Consider the following 20,623-nt stretch of genomic DNA (forward strand, 5'->3'; position numbering starts at 1 on the left):
AGTGTGTTCAGTAGTTATGCCAAATCAGGAACTTCACAACTGTGGGATCAGTTCTTACCTTTTCATGTTCTGACAACAATTCTGCATATTCTTCTCCTTTGTTTGGATTTTTTTCATTCATCTCATATGGTCCTGGCTCAGAAGAAGTGGTTTTTTTCTAAAGAGTGTAAAGCAGCTGCCGCTAGAAGCTGTTGTGTAACATACATCCCAGAAGGAGTGAATACATCCCTATCTGCTCATCAAATATTATGAGAACTAGGGCTGATGTTTCTGGCTTTCAGGACCCATTTTTCTCTCCGACTGAGCCAAAGGAAAAATTCTGATAGTTCAAACCTGCACATGTACTGCCTTACTCCCTCGTTACTGTAATTACTTAAACACTTTCCCAAGGCTCATTTAGAGATCAAAACTGCCTGGACAGAGAGGCTTGAGAAGAGAAGGAGGAATGGTAGCATGTGGTCCTTCAATGTGATGGTTCAATGTGTAGCTATGGTAGCCATGGCTGACGCATGCCAGTGGTCTAGCACTGGGACAGGGTCCCCAGGTGAGTGGTCACAGCCCCCAGCCTGAATGAGTTCAGGAAGCATCTGGACGATGTGCTCAGCGCCATGCTCTGACTTGGCTGGCCCTGTGTGGAGCCAGGAGCTGGACTCGATGGGTCCTTTCCAACTCAGGAGATTCTGTGATTCTATGATTCTAATACACGCAATACATGGATGGATGCATCTACCTTTTAAAAAAAATCTGCTGCCTGGAGCTCCTGTACTTCGTGTAGTCTGTAGGTTTAGTCAGCTAAAAACATACTAGGAACTGTACCTAGACAGCAGAGAGACTGGACAGAGCAAGTCAGGTTGTTCAGTTGATTGTAAGTCAACAAGAGCATGTCACTTGCTTTTCTTGAATATTCACACAGAATTTACATTTGGTTTTTGATATACCCTGGTTCATTGAGACTAGGCACTGTTTCACAGTAGTGCTGGAATCTGAAGACTGGGGCAACTTGTAGGCTGGTTTTATTCTCCTGTGTGGCCTCAGTGTCCTTTATTGCAAAGCCTGATGTAATCAATTAATACATTTGAACATTGTTATAAGCACTTCTCCAGCAACAGTCAATCAGCTTATTGGTCCTATTTCAGACAGACATGAATATTTGATTTTGCTGATTTCTCATGCCTATCCTTATTTAGTTTGTTTTGTGGCATTTTTAAAACCCAACAGAGCAAAGAATTCTTTAGGTATTAGACAGCTTTTATACTTCCAGTTGCGTTTCTGGGGGAATGTAGGAGATTATTTCCATTTTGAAGGTTATGCTGGTTCAGCTCAGCTTTTGTTAACTCCAGCCTGGGATCATCAGAAGTGTGTGTAGTTCCAAGACTAGACTGTAATTGTAACACAGATCAAAATCTCTGCCAGGCTATCCTTTCCCTCTTCTCAAAGCAGATTAGCAGGCTAGCATCTGTTTCCTTCAGGGGAGATGGCGCAGATGCCAGTACTGCAGGGGAGCTGACTCACAGCAGTGGAGCTGACCTTTCTGCAAGGCGTTGGATGATTAATGGAAGGTGTGCATGTGCTTGTCAGTCATCCCGTGTCCCTGATGTTAGCAGACAGGGATGGTGGCTTCTTGCTGCTCCTGACTTCAGTGTGAAGCAGGGTTGCCAGGTGCTGTGACTCCTACAGTGAAGCTCTTGTAGTCTGTGAGACCCTGTCCCCATGAGCTCCATGTGTTTTCTCTCCTGCGGTTGGCAGGTGGAAAAACCTACACAGACGATTCTGTCTTTTTGTCAGAGGAGGTTTTGGAAAGGTTGGGCGCTGTGAGTGCAGCAGGTTATTTAAAGTTCTGACATCAGACTCCCTCAAGTCTTATGTGGCTGCATAGGAAATTATAGCTGACCTGCATAGGAAATAAGGTGTGCCTTTAACTTGAAAGTCATAAAAATTACTTATCTAGACCAAATGCAAGTTCGCCTACTATATAGATGACAGAACTTTGTCTCAGAGATCTATTCTACCTCTTCTAGTTATACTAGGACAGAAAGAAAGTCTTCTTGCTGAAACCATTAAAAAGCCACATAATACCCTGTAAGAACCAGTGCCTTATGTTTCTGTGAACTTCCCCCCAGTTGCTGCATGGGTCAGATTCTTGCAAATAAAGATAATTCAATCACTGGGTTAGCTTATAGCTACAGGAGCACCAGAACTAGTAAAGTTTGATGTGAGGTTGTGTCTGGCTTTGGGTTTGCTGTTGTGGTTTTGTTTGTTGGGGTTTTTTTGTTGGGAGGTGTGTGTGTGGGTTGCTTGGTTTTGTGGGGGTTTTTTTTGCTTGTTGGGTTGGCTTTTTTTCCCCTCCCACCTCCATCCTCATTCACTTATGTCCTGGGTTTGATTGACTTTTTGGCGCAAAACAGGGTAAGAGTTCAAATTAAAAGCTTTCCCTAGCATCCTCCTGCACGGATTCTTTGTGTTGCTGTAGGTTGAATATACATGGCAGCCTTTTGTTCTGTCAGAGTATTCTGCCCAGGCACAGGAACTCTCCTAAAGACCTCTAGTCTTTTTGTTATTTTTGCTGATTTGGCCATTGCATTTAGAATTTGAGGGCAGGGAAAGAGATTCGTGCAGGGTTTTTTTAATATATGGAAGTTTTGTTTCCAAGGTTTTAGCATGAGAATCTATAATATTGGAAGCTGAAATGATTGCGTTCTTAAGTGCAAGGGGTAGAGACAGTGAATAAGGAAAAGCCAGAGGTATGCATGAAAAATTTATGGCCAGGTTTATTAAGGATTGAAATAAATTCTTTAGCTGTGTGAAAAGCCAATCCATATAGTGCAGTGAAACAGCAAGGTCCAGTAGCAGAAAATGAGCAAATGATAAGACTATTTCTAATTTCTGTTCAGAAAGAGGAGGAAGATGCATTTAACATGCCTGCTGCTAAACAGCAGCTATTACGGTTTTGGGGTTTAAAAAAGAAGTTTTAAACCCCCATTGAAGAACACAATGAGTTTTCTAATCTATGTTTTTATTTTTTTATTTCTTAAAAAATGTCTATTACTAATGTTTTTATGGATGTTGGAACATTGGTGGAAGTTTCAGTAAGTTAGTAAAAGCTGGTGTTTTCCTAGTGGTTTAAAAGGTTAAACAGAGCATTGTGAAGAATCTGCTGTAGAAGGTCTGCAGTCCAAGACTTGAGTTCCTTGTAACTGCTACAACAGATTCAGCTCCAATAGCTGTATGAGCTGATCATGCTGTTACTAGTTTTGGACAAAACCATAGAAAGGCTGAATAGAAAATAATACATCAAGATTTAAAAAAAAAAAATCTGTCAACAACATGTTATGGAAAACAACAGTTGTCTCACTTTTCTCTTGGTTGAATCATGACCTTGTTAATAAGATACTGTGTGTGCTAATAAAGCTATTGTATGTGTTTTATGACTTGAGCATAAAGGCTGTAAAAATTTAGTTTACAAGATAATTAGAGGCCATATTAAACCAAAGAATAGGTGATTGAGAGGTGGTAAAAGGTATGGGTAGCTGCTGTAAGGTGGAAAGGTTATTAGCCAAGGGGTCATGAACAATCTTAGAAGGCTCACATGATTATAGAGGCTGATTAGAGGGGTATTTGATTTATTGGAGAGGGTTGAGAGTTGCCTTTATCAATTTACACCTGTCTCCTTAGAGAAGGGGTTTCATCACACACTTGTTTCTTCAGCTTAGTAAGAACTGGTGTAATTTGATCCAGTGAACAGAAGCTGAAACTAGATGAGAGAAGAAAAGATAAGGGCTAGAACTAGAGATAAGATACAGCTCTTAACAGTAGCAGTAAATAAACAAGTGGACTCGATTGACAGAAATCTTTACCAACTGAAATCTCTACATCAAAATAGAAGCCTTCAAATCAAAATAGATACCTCTTAAATATATGCTGTCATCTCAATGGTGTGTTGATAGTAGAAATGACAACGTTTTGCTGCACAAACATTTAGCTGATTTTAATGGTCTTGTAGCTTTTAAACGTGGGAAGCTTGCTCAGCAGATTCAATGGGTGTCAGTGCAACTGCTGGGTTTACATGTAAAGACGTTTGGCTCAGCTGCCACAAGCTACAGTAAGCTCTGCCACTGGGTTGTACTTGGTCTGGGAATTAGTTGGTCCTCCAGATCACTGGGAAAGAATTTTCAGGGGGAAAAAAATAGCTTTGGTTAAAAAAAGATTGTTTGTTCACGGGCAGGGAAGAGCCATTCTCCTCCTTCTTCCCCAACAGTGGATCATCATTTGTAGTTCTCTAAAAGCAGTCATAGGTATGAAGGTTTTTCCTGGTGTGTAATCCTTGGAGATCTGCCTTGCCTCATAACATAGAAACCAGTAAAAACCTCTAAGAGGGGACGTGTTGTATGGCTGGAAAATGTAGCTGGTGTGATTTTGCACAGTGTATTAGCTTACTGTCTGATAGGCAGGTTGACAGCAAAGTTTTCATGGAGTTAATTTCTCAGTGAAATAAAATTACCTAATAGATATCTACATATTCTATCTTATATCTACTGTCTACATCTAGTGTATCTATATATACTTCTTTTTATCTCTGATGTTGTCATAGTTTTGCATGGCAGGGTTCTGGTGGAGAAAGGGGGGCACAGAATATCCTCAGACACTGTTTTAGATAGAGGAAGGTGATTTCTGCCCTTGGCAAGTCTTGCTGCCATGACCTGCTTGAAGTAGGCTTGCTGCCTTTCAGGATTGGGCCCTCTGGGAAGCTGACAGCCACAACTGAAGCTGGCTCCCTTATCTTGAACAAACTCTGGCTCATTTCCCTCTGATCAAAAGTACTCGGTGAAAGGTGCAGCTTGGATTCTTTAAAGCATCTCATTATAGGTTATATTTAGAAGTGGGAAGAATATATTATTAATTACAAGGATGCTCTAAAGCAGAGAAGCTGTTTAATCCATGGCCTTGATGAACAGAAAAGTTACTGTACTGAAGGAAGGTTATGTAATTAACAGTATATTCATTAGGAGTTGATCACATATCAAACTATGCTTATCTTCAGGATAGTACTAGAATATCTGACGATTTCCTAGTTGCTTAAGTGATAAGAGTGAGAGACAGGAACTGCCACAGGAAAATTTATGTAATACAGTTTGCATATCTGTTATCTGCCAGTTTTATACACACACATATATACGTATTATTTTACATCTCAGCTTACAGGCTAAGTACTCTCCTGCTGCCATGGTGGAAGTGGGGCTTTGTGGGAAGAACTGGGGATAGAAGTTGGCTGTGCATATTCCTTGGCTTTTGTGGTTGCTAAATGTATAGCCACTCACTGTCAGGATCACTAGGGGGGAGGTTATATCTTTTGTTCCCACAACACCCCTTTTACAGTGGGTTTGGTCTCTTTAGTACTCTCAGCTCCAGCCCCTGAACCTGCCCCCTAAAACAGAGACAATTTTAGTGGGTTTTGTAATTGCTTTCAGTACTTTAAGAATGTGATGTTGCTTCTGTCTTTGTGTTCAGACTGATGTCTGGAAACTGATTTTTGTGAATTCTGTGATACAGTCTGGTGAACTGCTTTTAAAATTCTGCTTAAAAACCTAATGTTGACCTGAACGTTAATTGCTTTGTAATAAGTGAAGTTTAGGACTTCAGTGTGCCAGCATGTGTATGAAGTAAGTGTCTTCTGGAGTATGTTTCTAGATTTGCTGTGATAGGAATAGATCACTCTGGTATGCATACTATGCTGAATTCTAGAAATTAATAAGAGAGATAGGTCAGTCCTAGTGCTCCACTCAGCTGCCTGTATAAGAATTTAATATGGGGCCAAGGTGATTGTGCCTGGCAGGCCAGTACTAAGTGAGATTAGTGCTAGAATTCCTTTTAGAAATTAGCTTTTAACAGTTTGGGGTCACAGTGCTACAGATTTGAAGAGAATCTTGAGAACTCTCCGTTGTTTGTATCTGTAAACCAAAAACAGTTGAATAATGTTTGATTCAATAAAAAGTAAATGTGTCTCTTGTCTAAAAGTATCTGTGCAGAAATTGTTCCAAGATGCTTTCAAACTGCTGACTTACAAATTACATGGGGAGGTATGATTGATTTATTGTGTGCTGCAATCTGGAGTATTTTATCACTGAATCTTTAGTGAAGGAGGTTGACATTAATAGAGCTGTAATGTATTTAGATCAAAAGCCCAGGAATAGAGAAACACTACTGTATTACTACAGATCGGGAGAATATAGTTATTACCTGTGTTTCTGCAGAGAATAGCTTTTTGATGGTCTCTGCTAAGTCAGGCCATGAGGGATAGGTTTCATAAATCAAGGCCACAGGGCTGTCTCTGGTGTGCCTGTGGGAGACCCAAGTAATAGGAATTAAGCTGTGCTGCTTAGGCACACGGCTGACACAGCCAGGCTGATACCTGAATAGATGACAAAAGCCTCATAGGAAGTCACACTTCAGTGGAGGATGGCTAAGGCAGTCATTCCCCTGTTGTGCACCTTTGCTCAGCGAGGCCATCATAGGTGCCAAGAGCTGTATTCAGCAACTAAATGCATCAATTTGTCAGCTGTGTGGCAGCGTGAGAAAGTTGGAAAGTTGTTCAACAATCTATTTGCCCATAAGGCTTCAGAATCACTGATCTAGGGCAGCGAACAAGTTTTCCTTTCAAAAGTTGCATTTCTCAGGGTTAATTAGCTGACTCCCATTCATGCCTAGCTTGTGCAGCCTTAACCTCTTGACTCTCATTTCTTCCTTGACACTCTTCTTTCTTCCCATAGCATGTCTGTGTTTGAACTTGCTGATTCCCAGCTACGTCGCTACCACTCTGTGCTGGGTCAGCTGTTACCTTTAGGTGTTTTATTCTCCTAAGGCTTGTCTGAATCAGAATTGCCTTGAAAGCATCACACATCACTAATCATGGGGAAACACAGTGGATCATGATAAATTTTAAGGGCTGTCTGTAGCCAAACTTTGGTTTTCACAGTAGGCATCCCTGGATGTAAGTAGAGGGTCTGTATTGAGGAACAGAGCTCTGCTCTCACCATGCCAAAGATCGGAGTTCAGTTTGATTTCTGGGCAATAGGAAAGGCAAATATTTATTTATTTCCTCTGACCTCACCCATTACTGTTCATGCAAAAAGGAGGGGAGACTAAACTGCATTACAACTGGCAATGTGTGCACAGATTGACAGGGTAATTACTGATGTAGGCAGTGGTGGGGTGGGAGGTGTGACAGGACAATGTTATACATCACTCACTTTCAAACTAGCTCTAAAAACAATAGGGTTTAAAGAAAGAAGATGGTATGTTCATGATAGAAAAAAGGCAAGTATTTTAACTGACCTTCTTAAAGCCATTTCTTTGATTTTTTTTTTTTTACTCTTTGCTTTTGAGCATGAAAAATGCCTCACACAAAAGGGAATATTTAATAAATTTGCTATTAGAAAACTATCTCTAAAGAAAATTGAGTCTTGGGCTCTGCAAACAGCCTATGCATTTGCTACCAAACAAAGTTAACTGTCAATTTAGTAAATTGTTCAACAGCTTGAAATAAGCATTGCATGCTACTGGTTTAGGTACACCAAAACTAGGTAGTTTTTCAGATGTTCTTGTTTCTTACTTTCATAGAATCATAGAATCCTAGAATGGCATGGGTTGGAAGGGACCCCAAGGATCAAGACTTTGATGTCTTAAGTTTTTTCCTGTGTTTATTACTAATGTCGTCTTTCCTCTGTGCCAAGCTAAGGGCATGACCAACTGATCCCTGAGATCAGAAATGCTTTGAACTCTTCCTGTAAGCAGATACAAGGTAAGGTTTTATCCCTCTTGAGTTCAAAAAGAGCTGGTCTGCCTTCTGACTGCTGCTGATACAAGGACAAAGCTAAAACTTTGTATAGTTGTTCTCTTAAAGATCAGTGTAGCCATAATATCCTTTTGTGACTTAATATAAGAAGAAAATGGCACAGTTGGTAAGGATATATATTTGATTGGCTTCCATATTTAATATTGTCCTTCAGCATACTGGCTGGGATGGAGCAGTTGCTTGGACCCATTTTGGCATATTGGAAACATGATCTGTGACTTGATTCCTGATTCAGTTGAATCCAGCAGCAGGTTTCTGGGGCCAGGATTTTTTCATGCATGCTTGAGCATTTCTCCATTTTTAAGACCAGGGTAAATCATGGATTTTCCTCATCCGTAGAGAAGACATGCAAAGGACCAAAGTTGGTAGAAGCAGGGGCAGAAGTTGGCAGATGGCCTCAGACTTCAGTTTGTAGAAATCCCCTTTTTATTCCCCTACACAGTGAGGGCTGTGCTTCTTAGTGGTTAAGCTAAGCACTAGCCTGTCATTACAGGGCTGTATTAATTTCTTCGCTGGATTAATCTGAGTAAACGTTTCCAGTGACCATATGGCTGTGGTGTCAGAAAAGATGTACAACTCCAGCATTTTGAAGTGGTAAGTTGTTCGTGGTATCTCACATGGCTACACACACACTAAAACAGTGCTTTACTCAGATGGAATTGGACTACACCAACCTTGTCTTTGTACATCTCTTCTGCCTTGCCATATGAAGTCTTACTCTGCATTCTCTGCCACAAGATCAATACCTTCTATGAACGTCACACCACAAATAGGTGGTGATTGTAGTTATTTTGTGTGTTACTGTGGTTCAGAATTGATATGAAATCGTAGCAAGGATTGTAATTCCTGAGTTATGTTACATCCCAATCAGGTTTATTAAAGGATTCGTGCATCATTGACTCAGTCAATGCTTAGAGACATATAACTAATGTCTAAGAGAGATCCAGGTACTGTTGATCACAAGAAGCTGGGCTGAATGAGCTAGGGGGAGTATAAAGACCAAGACAGTTCAAGGACTGATGTTGTTGAGGAATTGGTAACCCTCTGTGTGGAGTTGCGTCCCCTGGAAAGGGAACCTTTTTTGTAATGAGTTGCATGGGCAGAAAAGCTGCTGTAGGGAATGAGCCTTTGCAATGTGTTCTAGAATTCTCATGGTGAGATGACCTTGGCCTGACACCAGGTGCCCACCAAGCCGCTCTATCACTCCCCTTCTCAGCAGGACAAGGAAGGGAGAGAATAAGATGGAAAAAACCCTTGTGGCGCAAGGTAAAGGCAGTTTAATAAAGTAAAAGGCCACACACAGAAACAAAGGAAAACAAAAAGATTCGTTCTCTACTTCCCATCATCAGGAGATGTCCAGCTGCTTCCTGGAAAGCAGGGTTTCAGTATGTATAGTGGTTGTTTTGGAAGACAAATGTTGTAAAATGGTATAATGCTCCCCACTCCTTCCTCCTTTATTTTAGGTTTTATTGTTGAGCAGACATGGAACATGTATGGAATATCCCTTTAGTCAGCTGTCCTGTCTGTGTCCCCTCTGAAGATCATGCCCACCCCCAGCCTACTAGTGCAAATGTTCACTTGCTGCAATCTAGAATGTCGGAGAGGCAGCCTTGATGAGGCATCAGCACTGCTCACTAGTAGCTAAAGCACTGAAGATGTCTTGGATTTATCTGAAATTAGTCAAGTGACTTGAGTCAAAGGACTTCCGTTATCAGCAGCATTTGAGTATATCAGAGAACAAAAGTGCCATCAAAACAGTATCTTGCAAAGCTATGAAATTAGTTAGGTGAGACAAGTGAACATTTGCAATGTTTAGAGAAAGACAAAATCAGCTAAGTCCTGCCAGTCTTACTGAGATAAAGAAATGTTTTTCTTATCCAAGCTTGATAGTAGTTTTGATTTTTAAAGTGGGCCAATAAGATATAGTAATCAGGAATCTAAAAAACAATTACGTGCTGGAAGCCTGAGATTACTAGTCCTTTCTGTCTCTGGTACTATCTTGAGCCATGCCAATATTCACTATTCTCAGAAAGGCTTGAAAAGAAATGATAAGTGTTCCAGGATAGCTCTGAACTTGGGCAAAGAATCCTTTCCTGACCCATACATATGACTCAAGCTGTGGGACATGAAGCTTAATTATTCATTACTCTAAAACATGCTGCCATGTGTCTTTTCAGCCTACTATAAAAATATCTTGCCTCTTTTCATAGTGCTCAAATACAGTTTATATTACATATTAAAACTATTGGCACTACTCCTGATAATTTTATTTCTTCTTTGAGGCTGGCAGTAGTGTCTGTATTTGAAACATGCTTTTCCTATAAAAGTTGCCTAACTTATTCTGACAGTGAGTATGTATTTCAGTAATTAGGATTAATCCAGGGATTTTGAATTCCTGGTTATTTCACACTGATCTCAGAGGTGCTTATCACCAATATGATAAGCTGCACAAAAGTAAGGTATATACCATCTATTTTAGACATGCTGAACCCTTTGCATGCTAAACTTATTTTAATTCCTCCAGTTTCTAGGTAGAGAAGGAGTTGAAGACTCATCCTAACCCATGTTGTTGTAAAGAAGTGTTTCTTAGAAGAACAGATTTAAGGATTGTGCTGTGCAGTGGAATGTAGTTAAATCTGTGTAAATCCTTTTTAATTCCTCTGGAAACTCCTGAACATAAGTCACCACAAAATCTAACTTTGTACCTGATGTATCAACAGTTAATGCTGTTTATGATATGATTTCTTGACCTTTATAGTGTAGTTTTAACAGCTCTTCCTAATCTGCCTTTTGAGTCGCAGTAATTTACATTCAGAATTTAGAGGTAACAGTCATAAGTTCATTGTCTTTTTGTGCAGAAAGCATACATGTTCACTATTCCTCTGCCTTTACTTGCTCCCACAAAAGTTACTACGTGTGTGTTCTTACATACCCAGAAATGTAGGGTCAGGTAGTAGCATTACAATTTCTCAGGTCCTGGGAATCAGTGTTGTCAGCATTCCCTGATTGACCTGAGCAGACCATCCTATGCTTGCAGATGAATGGGTCAGCCTCCTTTGTCAACAAAGGCATCGACTGTGGTGGTGGTCTGGTCTCATTCCAAGTCTTCAAGTGCTGTAATCTTAATTCACTTAAGGCACTAACCATGACAGTCATTTTGGCCTGGGCTGGTTTCAGCTGGAAATGTAAAGTTGCCTTTATTTTCTGTGATCTGAAGCGTATGCGTAACACAGATACGGTGAGCAAACCAAACACTGTGACTGGATACGGCTACACTGGCTCTAGAAGTTGCAACTTGATGTTAAGCTTGCCATCCCAGCAGGCTGGTGTTTGTAGTGTGTTGCTTTAGGTGACACAAAGAGAAGTTTACTGCAGAATCCTAGTGTTTCCAGGGTTCTTTAGTTAACATTCCCTGCAAAGTGTTCCATCTCTGTGTCTGGCTAACACACAGATTAAAACAGAGGGTACCCAGCAAAGCTGTGGGTTCAGGTGGAATTCCTGTGTGGTCACAGTGTGTGTGTGCTCAGTACAGCAGTGCCAAAGAAATTCTTGAGACATACCAGTCCTGGATATTGCTGCTCCCACATGAACACTTCTTGCTGTAAATGAGGCTCTTGTTTGATACTGTTTGGTTTGGGCTCAGCTTGGCACAAGGAGGAGATAAGGGAGATGAACTAAATATAACAAGTATGATGATATAACACTCTAGCAGAAAATCTGATGTGTCTTGCAGGGTAATGTAAACTAAGGCAACAGCAACCTGTTCTGAGCTATGGAGTGAACTAGTGGGTGATAGGGTAGAAGCTGGTGTACCTAACACCCATGCTGATGGTGGGAGAAGAGACAAGGGAAGGAAAATACCAGTGCAAACACACCTTCATCTGTGATAGTAATAGTTGCAAGATGGATTTTTAAGTGTTTTTTGTGCTCCCTAAATACTTCAGTGGGAAAGTGTCAGGTGTAAGGACATACTTTCACATATATATATATATACACACATACACATATATATAAAAAACTGGACTATATATGCAAGCGTGTTATTGAGATGTTTTTCTGAATCATAAATCTCCAGGAATTGGGAACCCTGAATTCTGAATTTCCCTAAGTGATTGCTACCTTTCAGCTTCCTTTCTTTCTTCTTTACTCGTTTAGCAATTGAGCTTGTTTGCGCTGGGAACAGAGATACTAGCCCCATACATGGGCAGGTATAAACATTTTTATTTTTCTTGGTACATCTCTAAGGTAGGACTGCCAGCTATGATAGAAGAAGATCTAAGGGCGATATTTGAGGAGGGGAGGTCCTTATTAAAAACCATTCCTTTTTTTAAAAAGGTGACAACTAAACCATTGCTGGAGGAAAGGAGGTAGGAATTTTCATGTTCCATAATAAAGGTAATAGTGGATGTTTAGCAAGAACAATTTAGTGGCCTGTTAGAAATGAAGGAAACCATTTTAGTATGGTATTTTCTCTGTTGCAGAATGAAGTTTTGGGATGGGGTTTTTCTTCTGAAGAACCTGGGAAAAACACAGGGGGCAGTCTGGAGAGGATGGGGAGTTTTTACATCAGATATAGAGAAACTGTTCAGACCTGTGAGATGATGTATTGCCACAAAGGACATTCTTTTCAGTCTGCTGATGAAAAGTCTTGTGGTTTTCCCACCAGTAGAAGCTGCTTAATTACATTTTGTGTATGCTCTTAGAGTACCTGTTTGGTGAGAACCTGACAAATGGTCTTCTGAAAGTAAATCAATTCTGTTTTCTTGGGCTTTCTTGAATATACATGATGTCCGGAGCCTGAAAAGCACAGCAGTGGCACAAGAGGAAGCAAACAGTGGGGCGCCAGTTAGGCTCTATGGTTCTCTGAAAGACTTTGTAGCCTCCTGTAAAGAAAAAGAAGAATGTGCGATTGGCGGTAGTGAGTAAATGGAACCTTCTTGTCTCCTTTGCTCTTGTCTCCTTATAAATAAACCATTGTTGTCCATCCTTGGCATTTGCAGTTCATTGTGATAAATTGGTCTTGATGTGTCTGACATTTCAACCAAGTTGTTTAATGGCACTTTTCTGAAAAGGCAGATCTTGCTATAGCCCGCATTGGTCCAGAATATATCCAGGGTAGGAGCACTCACCATCACATATAGCACTAACCCTTTCCTTTCTGGGCGGGTGGAGAGGAAAGTAGTAAGTATACATTTTGGTCCCATAAACCCAAAAGGCCTGTATAAACAGTGTGCAGAAACAGAAACATGAAGTCTGGATTGCTGTTGCTAAAAGGTAGTTTATCATAGAGTGGGCAACAGCATTGGATCCACTTGTGCTGCTGCAGCATCTCAGGCTAAGAAGAAAAGAAAAACAACATGCTGAAGTAATGCAGAAGTTTTTTTCATCAAAACTGTGGTTTGAGTTTTATTCAAGATCACCTATTACTTACTAGCGCTTACAAGTTGGTGGCTTCCATGCAATGGTTGCTTGGGTGCAGAAACCACTGGAATGCAGAGATTTGATGAAGTCTGACCAACAGCAGCTTCTGTTACTGCATCCCTGCAAGTTCAAGCTTTGATTTACATTTTTAAATGCCTTTAATTACTTTGTCAGAAAGACAATTAACACAGAGATTGCTTTTCATCAGTAGGAGTCTTCTGTCCCTACCTTTCCAAAACTTTCAGCTTCCCAAAGCTATTAAGCATCTGCCTACAGCATCCAAGCAAAAGTAATGCCCATACTTGAACTGTGACCAGTAAGTAATCACTTGCTGGTTAATGATCCCAGTGTGTTATGATACCATTTTATAATGGCATTTCACCTTCTTCAAAATCAGGTATGTGGAAAGTGTCAATGGAAATTTATGATCATGATGAAAAAGCTGGTCCTGCTTGGCATCAGGATAAATTTTCCCTTCCATCACAAAAGTAATAGAACATTTTTTGGGTGGATGTGGACCAATAAGATGATTAACAGATGTCTTTGTGACTTTCTTTGGTCTCCCAGTTTCCCCAGTATGCAAATCCTGTTCTTGACTGCACTGCACAAATGCAAGAGACAGGCTTTCAAAGTGCAAGAACAATGAAATGTGCTTGGAGTAATAAATCTAATGAGGAAAGTTAATTTTTATCTCAAATATTCTAAGCATGTAGTTGGTTATGGCAGCCTAGAAGCAAACCTCACCACAGGGCCCAGCCTTGAATTGAATTGGGTGAGAAGAGATGCCTCAGTGGGTACGAGCGCTCTATCTTGTGCAGCCGTGTGCAGGCTCAGGGGAAGCTGTGACCTTGCCTTAGCAGCAAATTCCCACCTGCCTGAAGGGGCTCCTTAGCAGCTGGGTTTTAGTAGTGAAGATGTCTGGGATGGGGGCAGCTGTGCACCTCAGAGTGGAGAGGCTTTGTGAGGCCTTGATGGAGGAATGCAGAGCCCAGGTAGCTGCTGGAGACCCCCCTCACGTCATCCCTCTGGTATTTGTGTTAAAATGTTTTGCTTTCATTGATACTGTTTGGCAGGTTCCTCAGAAGACAAGGAAGTGCTGCTGCTGGGGTTCCTTTCCTGCAGCCAGGCATTGTGCCCCACTCCCATCCTCACATATCCTGCCTCATACGTGTGGCCTGTGGCCATCAATCTCCCTTTCACAGAAATTGCCGCCTTTTTCCTCGGAGGGGCTGATGGCTGTGAACTGAGGCCTCCAACACCTTCCCTCCCTGGCTCCTGCAGGCTCCTCCTGCCAGAGTGCAGCCTGTAGTCCTTCAGTGGCTCTCTACAGAGATTTAAAAAAAAAAAAAAGTTACAGTGACTTGGCTGCACATTTTTTTTTTCCACACAGCATTCCCAGACTCATACCTATTCACAGGAGGGCTGGGTAGGGCAGCAGAAGTGGTATTTCTGGGGTGAGCCCTCTGAGTTGAGGGCCTGTGGTGCTTCTAGGCCAAATGTACCATTTTAGCTCCACATTTTCTTCTGTATGGGGACTGCTGGTTGCTAATCAGCAGCCACATAATTTGTTTTTCCTTATGTATCTATGAATGAATTGGTGATGTTTAAGGATAGTGCACCCCAGCACACAGCTCTGGGGATGGTGTCCAGAGACGCTTGGCTGTGGTGAGGTGTGCCAGCTTCCTGGAGGGTGAGGGCAAGTGCCTTGTTTGACGCCATTTTGCACAGTTGGCAAGTGACCTGTTTTTCAGACATGCTGTCTGACTTCTGTGGAAGGACACGAGTGCTCAGCACCACCGAGCGTCCCTGAAGTTGTCATTATAAACCCACACCTTAGAGAGACCAGGGCCCCAGGGAAAATCTGGGACATGGGCCCCAGCCTCCGGCAGGGCACCAATCCAAGCTGGCAGACACGTTGACCCCAGTGGGATGGTGTTGAGAAGCCTTTCCAACATCAGGTGATTTTTATTACTGACCTGCTGGTAAAATAATTAAAAGCCTAAGTATGGATCACATTTTTCCCCCCACTCTGTAGATCATGCAACATTCATAAATGTTATTTAGATACACAGCGAGCAAATTTCAACAAAAATGCTGTCTTGCTTCAGGGCTATAAAACTTCGTTACATCTGTTATTAATTGTCTGTCTGTGGCAGGACCTAATTTTTCTTGATAGATTAGTTGCCCCTAGACTCTAGAAACTGCTTCTTATAACACTTCAAGGTGTTAAGTCAGAGAAATACTGGGATTAAATGGCACTGCTTTCCAAGTGGCTGATTGATTTTTTGAGGGCTATAAGTTGCACCTCTACAGCTTTCTTATGCAGGTGGTAGAGGCATTCTTTTCATCTGTTCCTCAGTCTTTGGGAAGCTGATTGACTTTGCATACATGCCTTTACTGGAACAGGGTAATGTGAAAGATAGTTTTAATTCTGGATTTAGTGTTCCTTCTATTTGAATAGACCTGCATCTATGTATAACATTATCATCATTAATACCAATAGAAGCACTAGTTGAAAATGTACAGTTTTTTTAAAGGAGATAAATTGGTCTGTTTAATAAGGAAATTCTGCCAAACTGGATTGCGATTCCAGAATGCTAAACAATTGTTTAAATTGTGGAACATTATGCATTCAGGCAGCCTTGTCACAATAAATGTAGGTCTGTTGCTCTTTACACTAGTATGAAGAGGGGTGGGGGGGGAAGGAATATTGGCAATGCAAAATAGTTGTAACAGAACGAGCTTTCACAGCTTACTTGGTTCCAGATAAATTTGGCAGAAATTTTTTCTTAGATGAATTCTTGCATGTACTGGTGCATTTGCTTCTGTGGGTCTTCCTGTGTTTCCATGTCTTAGATCACACTCACCTTGAATTAAGGTAGTTACAGTTAAGTTTGTGTAACATGTGTGAGTTTATACTCATACTTGCCACTTGTTCTCCGGGTTTACTGACTATAAGCTACCTATATCATTAAGTTTAGAAATTGCTCTGCAATACCAAAGATGTGAGTAAGCCCTTACAGTAAAATTAACAGCCATACCTCAGAATTTGTGTTGACTTTGGATTGCATTACAGTATGTCTCAGGATTGAGCTGTGCAAAATAAAAGTAACCTTAAAGTGCAAGCAATGTTACCAATGTCTAGAAATATGTTTAACTTGTTTTTTTTTTTTTCTTTATTTTATTCTTCCAGCCAAGCAAGTATGTCCAGCTGAAAAAATTAGCTGTGGAGACTTAAGCAACAAATGTATCCCGTCGTCCTGGAGATGTGATGGGCAGAAGGATTGTGAAAGTGGTATTGATGAGGCTGGTTGCACTCCTGGTGAGTTGGAGTAATACTTTAATACGTATGCAACATCTCCCTTTAGGACTATAAAAGTCCTAGAGTGACTATTACAAATTGCGTGTAAAGGGATGACTTTTCCTGCCAACAGATTCATCCACTGTGCATTTGCAATGCTAAGTAGTGATTTTCAGAAAAAGAGAGGAAGGAAGGATTCTTCAGTTGGAGCTGGCTGGAGAATACAAAGTGAACTCTATAGAGAATTAAGTATTCTTTTACTACTCTAGTACAATATAGTTAGATTGAAAAATTATTATCAGGGTTAATACCTAGATGGTAAAGACTTAAATAACAATGTTCACACATTCCTCTCTGATAGCCCAGCAGTTTCCCACCATGTCCTTCCTCCTGCAGAGTGTAGCCCCATAGACTTAAGACCAGCTTCTCCTGCGATATAATAGACAGGCCTGGACATTTCTTTATTAATAGCTTGTTGGTTTCACTGGACAGAGAAAGAATGAAATACTATTTACTGTAACAGTTTTAAATTCAGTCCTTAAATGGCCATTGCCTTTTATTAGGCCTTTCTCTGCTGAATGAAAGAGCTCTTTAACAGCGTTTTCCCTCTGTGAAAACTCCTACACTGTGTAATCAAGCCATTTCTCAAACTGTCTTTTTGATAGACTAAACATGTTTAGTCCTTTATGCTGCTTGTTGTCAAGTATTTTCTTTTGAATGAATGCTTGACTCATTTTTGTGGTTCCCTTCAGTATCCCAGTTGATTTTCCAGCTTTCTTTTTATACAGACCACCAGAAGTTAGGAATTATCAGTCTTAGCAGCCTCTGCGTACGTAGCTGAGTGTTGCTCTTCTGGATGTTTGCTAGTCTTGCTTATCTTCTGTGGTTTTAGTGCATGTGCAGGTTCTTAAAATGGAAATTTAATCCAAGAACAAATTACTGTCTTCTGGTGGTTGTTGTGTAACTTTGTGAAATGAATTAGTGACTTTCATTTAGTTCCTTATGGATTGAGTGTTGTCACCATATAGGCTGCCACCTCTGTGGGTACACATTGGTAACCTCTGCTGAGGGGATGCTGCTGAGTCTGAATGTGGAATGGGTCGATCTCTGGGCATCAGGCAGAAAGGGCCTGACAAACAAACTTGGAGCTTCCCGGGTGGAAACAAACATCAAAAGCTTTCAATCTTAAGATCTGTCAGCTCAGTACCTTTCCAGGGGCATTAAAGTAACTTTGAGAAGGAAAAAGGAAACACTGCTGAATGGCTGTAATGGGAGCATTTTCAGGGAGGTTGCTTGTCAAGTTAAGGTGTTTTCCTCATGATTAAGAATGAATGTGATAGCTGTTTAAATGCTAAGAGCTTGTGGAGGACTGATAGCTATCCTCTCTTTTATCCAAATCTGATAAACCTCACTAAGCTTATCCACTGATACTCTGTTAGCATTCCTATTTCTTCTCTGTGTAGAACCAGTTTTCTCTTATCTGAGCAGCTCACAGTATCCTGACAAGAAAAAATGTCTGCTTCTAAGTTCGGAACTTGTTTTGGATTTTTTTTAACCTCTGCACTCATGGGGTTGTTTGTCTCATTTTAAAAGGACCTTTGGCACTGTCTCCTGCAGCACCCTGTTGTAGCTGCATCTCTCACAGAGCTGACCAGCTTGTCTATAAATAACACATCCTTCTGGGTGAATGTTTGGAAGGGAGTATATTTGTGTTCAGGTTAATTTCTGTGGTGAGACCCTCTATATGCAAGAAGTGGAAAATGACTTAAATATCTCATGAGGGCATCCAGAAGAAAAACCCTAAGCTCTTTCTAAATCTGTGTTATTAAAACTACTACTTTGAGCTAATGCGACACTTAAAAATCTATTTTAACTCTGGACACTCCTATATCTCAATAGGAGTAACTGGCTTTTACTAGTACAGTTCTTCAAAACAGCTTAATATGGAGATTATGTACACGGAGCCAACATTTCTGCATTGGTAATTTGTACTACTAACAATATACTCCTGGTATCCAAATACAGGACAAGGCTTGGTTGTGCTGAGGCAGCACAAGCACCTGTCCCTATGTCAAAATATTCACAAAGTTAAGGGAGGATCTACTGCAGGACGGGAAGGCAATGGTTATGGTAGTAGAATCATCCAAAACCTTACAGTGCAAGTGTATTATGGTTCTTCCTCCTATGTCTGCTTCTGGCCTTCAGTAACTTTCAGATAACATCCTGGATTTGATAATTCTTGATATTTTTTTTCTCTCAGAATTACGAAATTCCTTTTTAAATATATGACATAAACAGTGCAGACACTGACCCCATCCTACTGCTCAGAAGCCATTATCAGTGGGTGGTTTATTGTTGTTTATTGTTGTTGTCGTCCCATGAACAAGGAGCACAAATGGTGTGATTTTCACCTGATGGAAGAACTTCCCAAGGAAGCAATGGAACCTGAGAATTATTTAATGTGCAGTGGATAAAGCACCAGTGATTAAGGATCCAGATTTGTGTCTGTGCAGCCTGTAATTGCACCAGGGATTAATTGTGGGTATTAATCCTTGTGTGTAAGTAGCTAAGTGCCTGTCTGCCTAAATAATTTACTTCCAGCAGGTAGGCTTTAAGTCCACTGATAACTTCTAGTGCACAAACAGTTTTTGAAAATGCAAATATCTGCCTTTTTAAAATAGAAGGGTCTATAAAAAGAAAAAAACCCCTTATTTTTCCATTATTTGGAGCAGAAGTAATGTGTGTCTTTACAATAATAAGTGTGCTGAAGTCATAGGTCAGGTTTAGTCCTCTAAAATAGACATCAACAGTTAATAATGTAAGAGAAGTCTTAAATTTGCTGTCTTGGAGTTGCTGTATGCCTCTGCCTTATTTCCCTTGTTGAGGTTTTCTACTCCCAGTGTACCTAACCTTTGCCACAGCTGATTGGACAAGCCTAAGGATGTGTTTACTGAGACTAAAAAGAGAAATTAAATATGGGGGACTGTAATTAAAGCATCACAGGTCAGTCTGGATTTACACTACTGTAGGACTTGTTAAATCTCTGCCAAGAGAGGTATGCAGAGAGCGTTTCAGCAGGGCTTTAAAGCAGAAGAGTTACCATCCTGTAACAGCTGAAAGGAGTGTTACACGCTTTTAATGTACACATCGTTTGCTCCTCCTGACAACACTCTGGGGTGGTCAAGAGACAGAGCAAGGCACTGGCCCCATCTCTTCTGATTGTGTTGCTGGTTCTCACCTGGACCACCTCTTGCACCCAGTATGGAGACTTGAGATTTGCAGATGAGGAGTTGCCAGGGGTTTTCCCTTTTCCCAGTAGTCAGATGTAGTGCAATAGTTATTCATTGATACAGTGATAGCATCATAAGCTATTTCCCCATACCATGATTTATTCTGCTTAACTGCAGCACAGAGACAGTGATCCATGGGAAAACGTGCAGGTAACAGACAGACTCATCTCATAAAGCTGTCCAAGAGTGAGAGCCAGTAATTCCTGCAGGAGTCACATGAAAATGACAGCCTCATTACCAAGTGCATCTTCTTTTGGACCCTGGTCTTCTGGCTCTTTGTTACTGACCATATACTTAAGATTTAGTTCTATGTTCTCAGCCATATGATACCAGGTAGTTTTTTAATAAGGGAAACAACTGTAAGCACAGTCTTGCTCAGTTGTAAGCCACACATCCTTGCCATGGTAGCTCACAGCCTTTAAGTTTCCATTTTGATACAGATATAGATATCTCAGAAGGTCCTCAGAGCAGCTTTTCACTTACTCTTTCCTGGCAAAGGTAAAAGCACACATATGGTTCTCAATAAAAAGCATCAGTGCTTACAAATGAGGGGTCATTTCCTTTGAAGGTCCAAGTGCAGAGAACTTGTAGTCAGTTCCTTCCAATGCCCTGCTCAATACCCTTCACATCACCTGAGAACCATTGGCAGAAGGCAGAACTTAAAGCAAGCTAAAGCTGGTCTTATCCTTCCAGCAGATCCACCTTGTGATGAGGCAGGTGAAGTGGGGAAATTGCAAAGCTGATTTAAAACCACCTTCCTCC

General features: G+C 40.9%; 1 protein-coding gene across 1 annotated transcript in view; it reads left to right on the forward strand.

Moving 5' to 3' along the window:
- The window catches only part of LRP8 (LDL receptor related protein 8), a gene marked incomplete at its 3' end in the record, with an annotated part of 176,961 nt that overhangs the window by 122,136 nt on the left and 34,202 nt on the right, over window positions 1-20,623 (forward strand). The window contains exon 4 of the mRNA XM_084266466.1: window positions 16,464-16,592. Coding sequence (XP_084122592.1) covers window positions 16,464-16,592 — 129 coding nt within the window. The remainder of the gene's footprint in view (window positions 1-16,463; window positions 16,593-20,623) is intronic.

Source organism: Gallinula chloropus (genome assembly GCF_964237585.1).
Source record: "Gallinula chloropus genome assembly, chromosome: 6".
Classification (NCBI taxonomy): Eukaryota; Metazoa; Chordata; class Aves; order Gruiformes; family Rallidae; genus Gallinula; species Gallinula chloropus.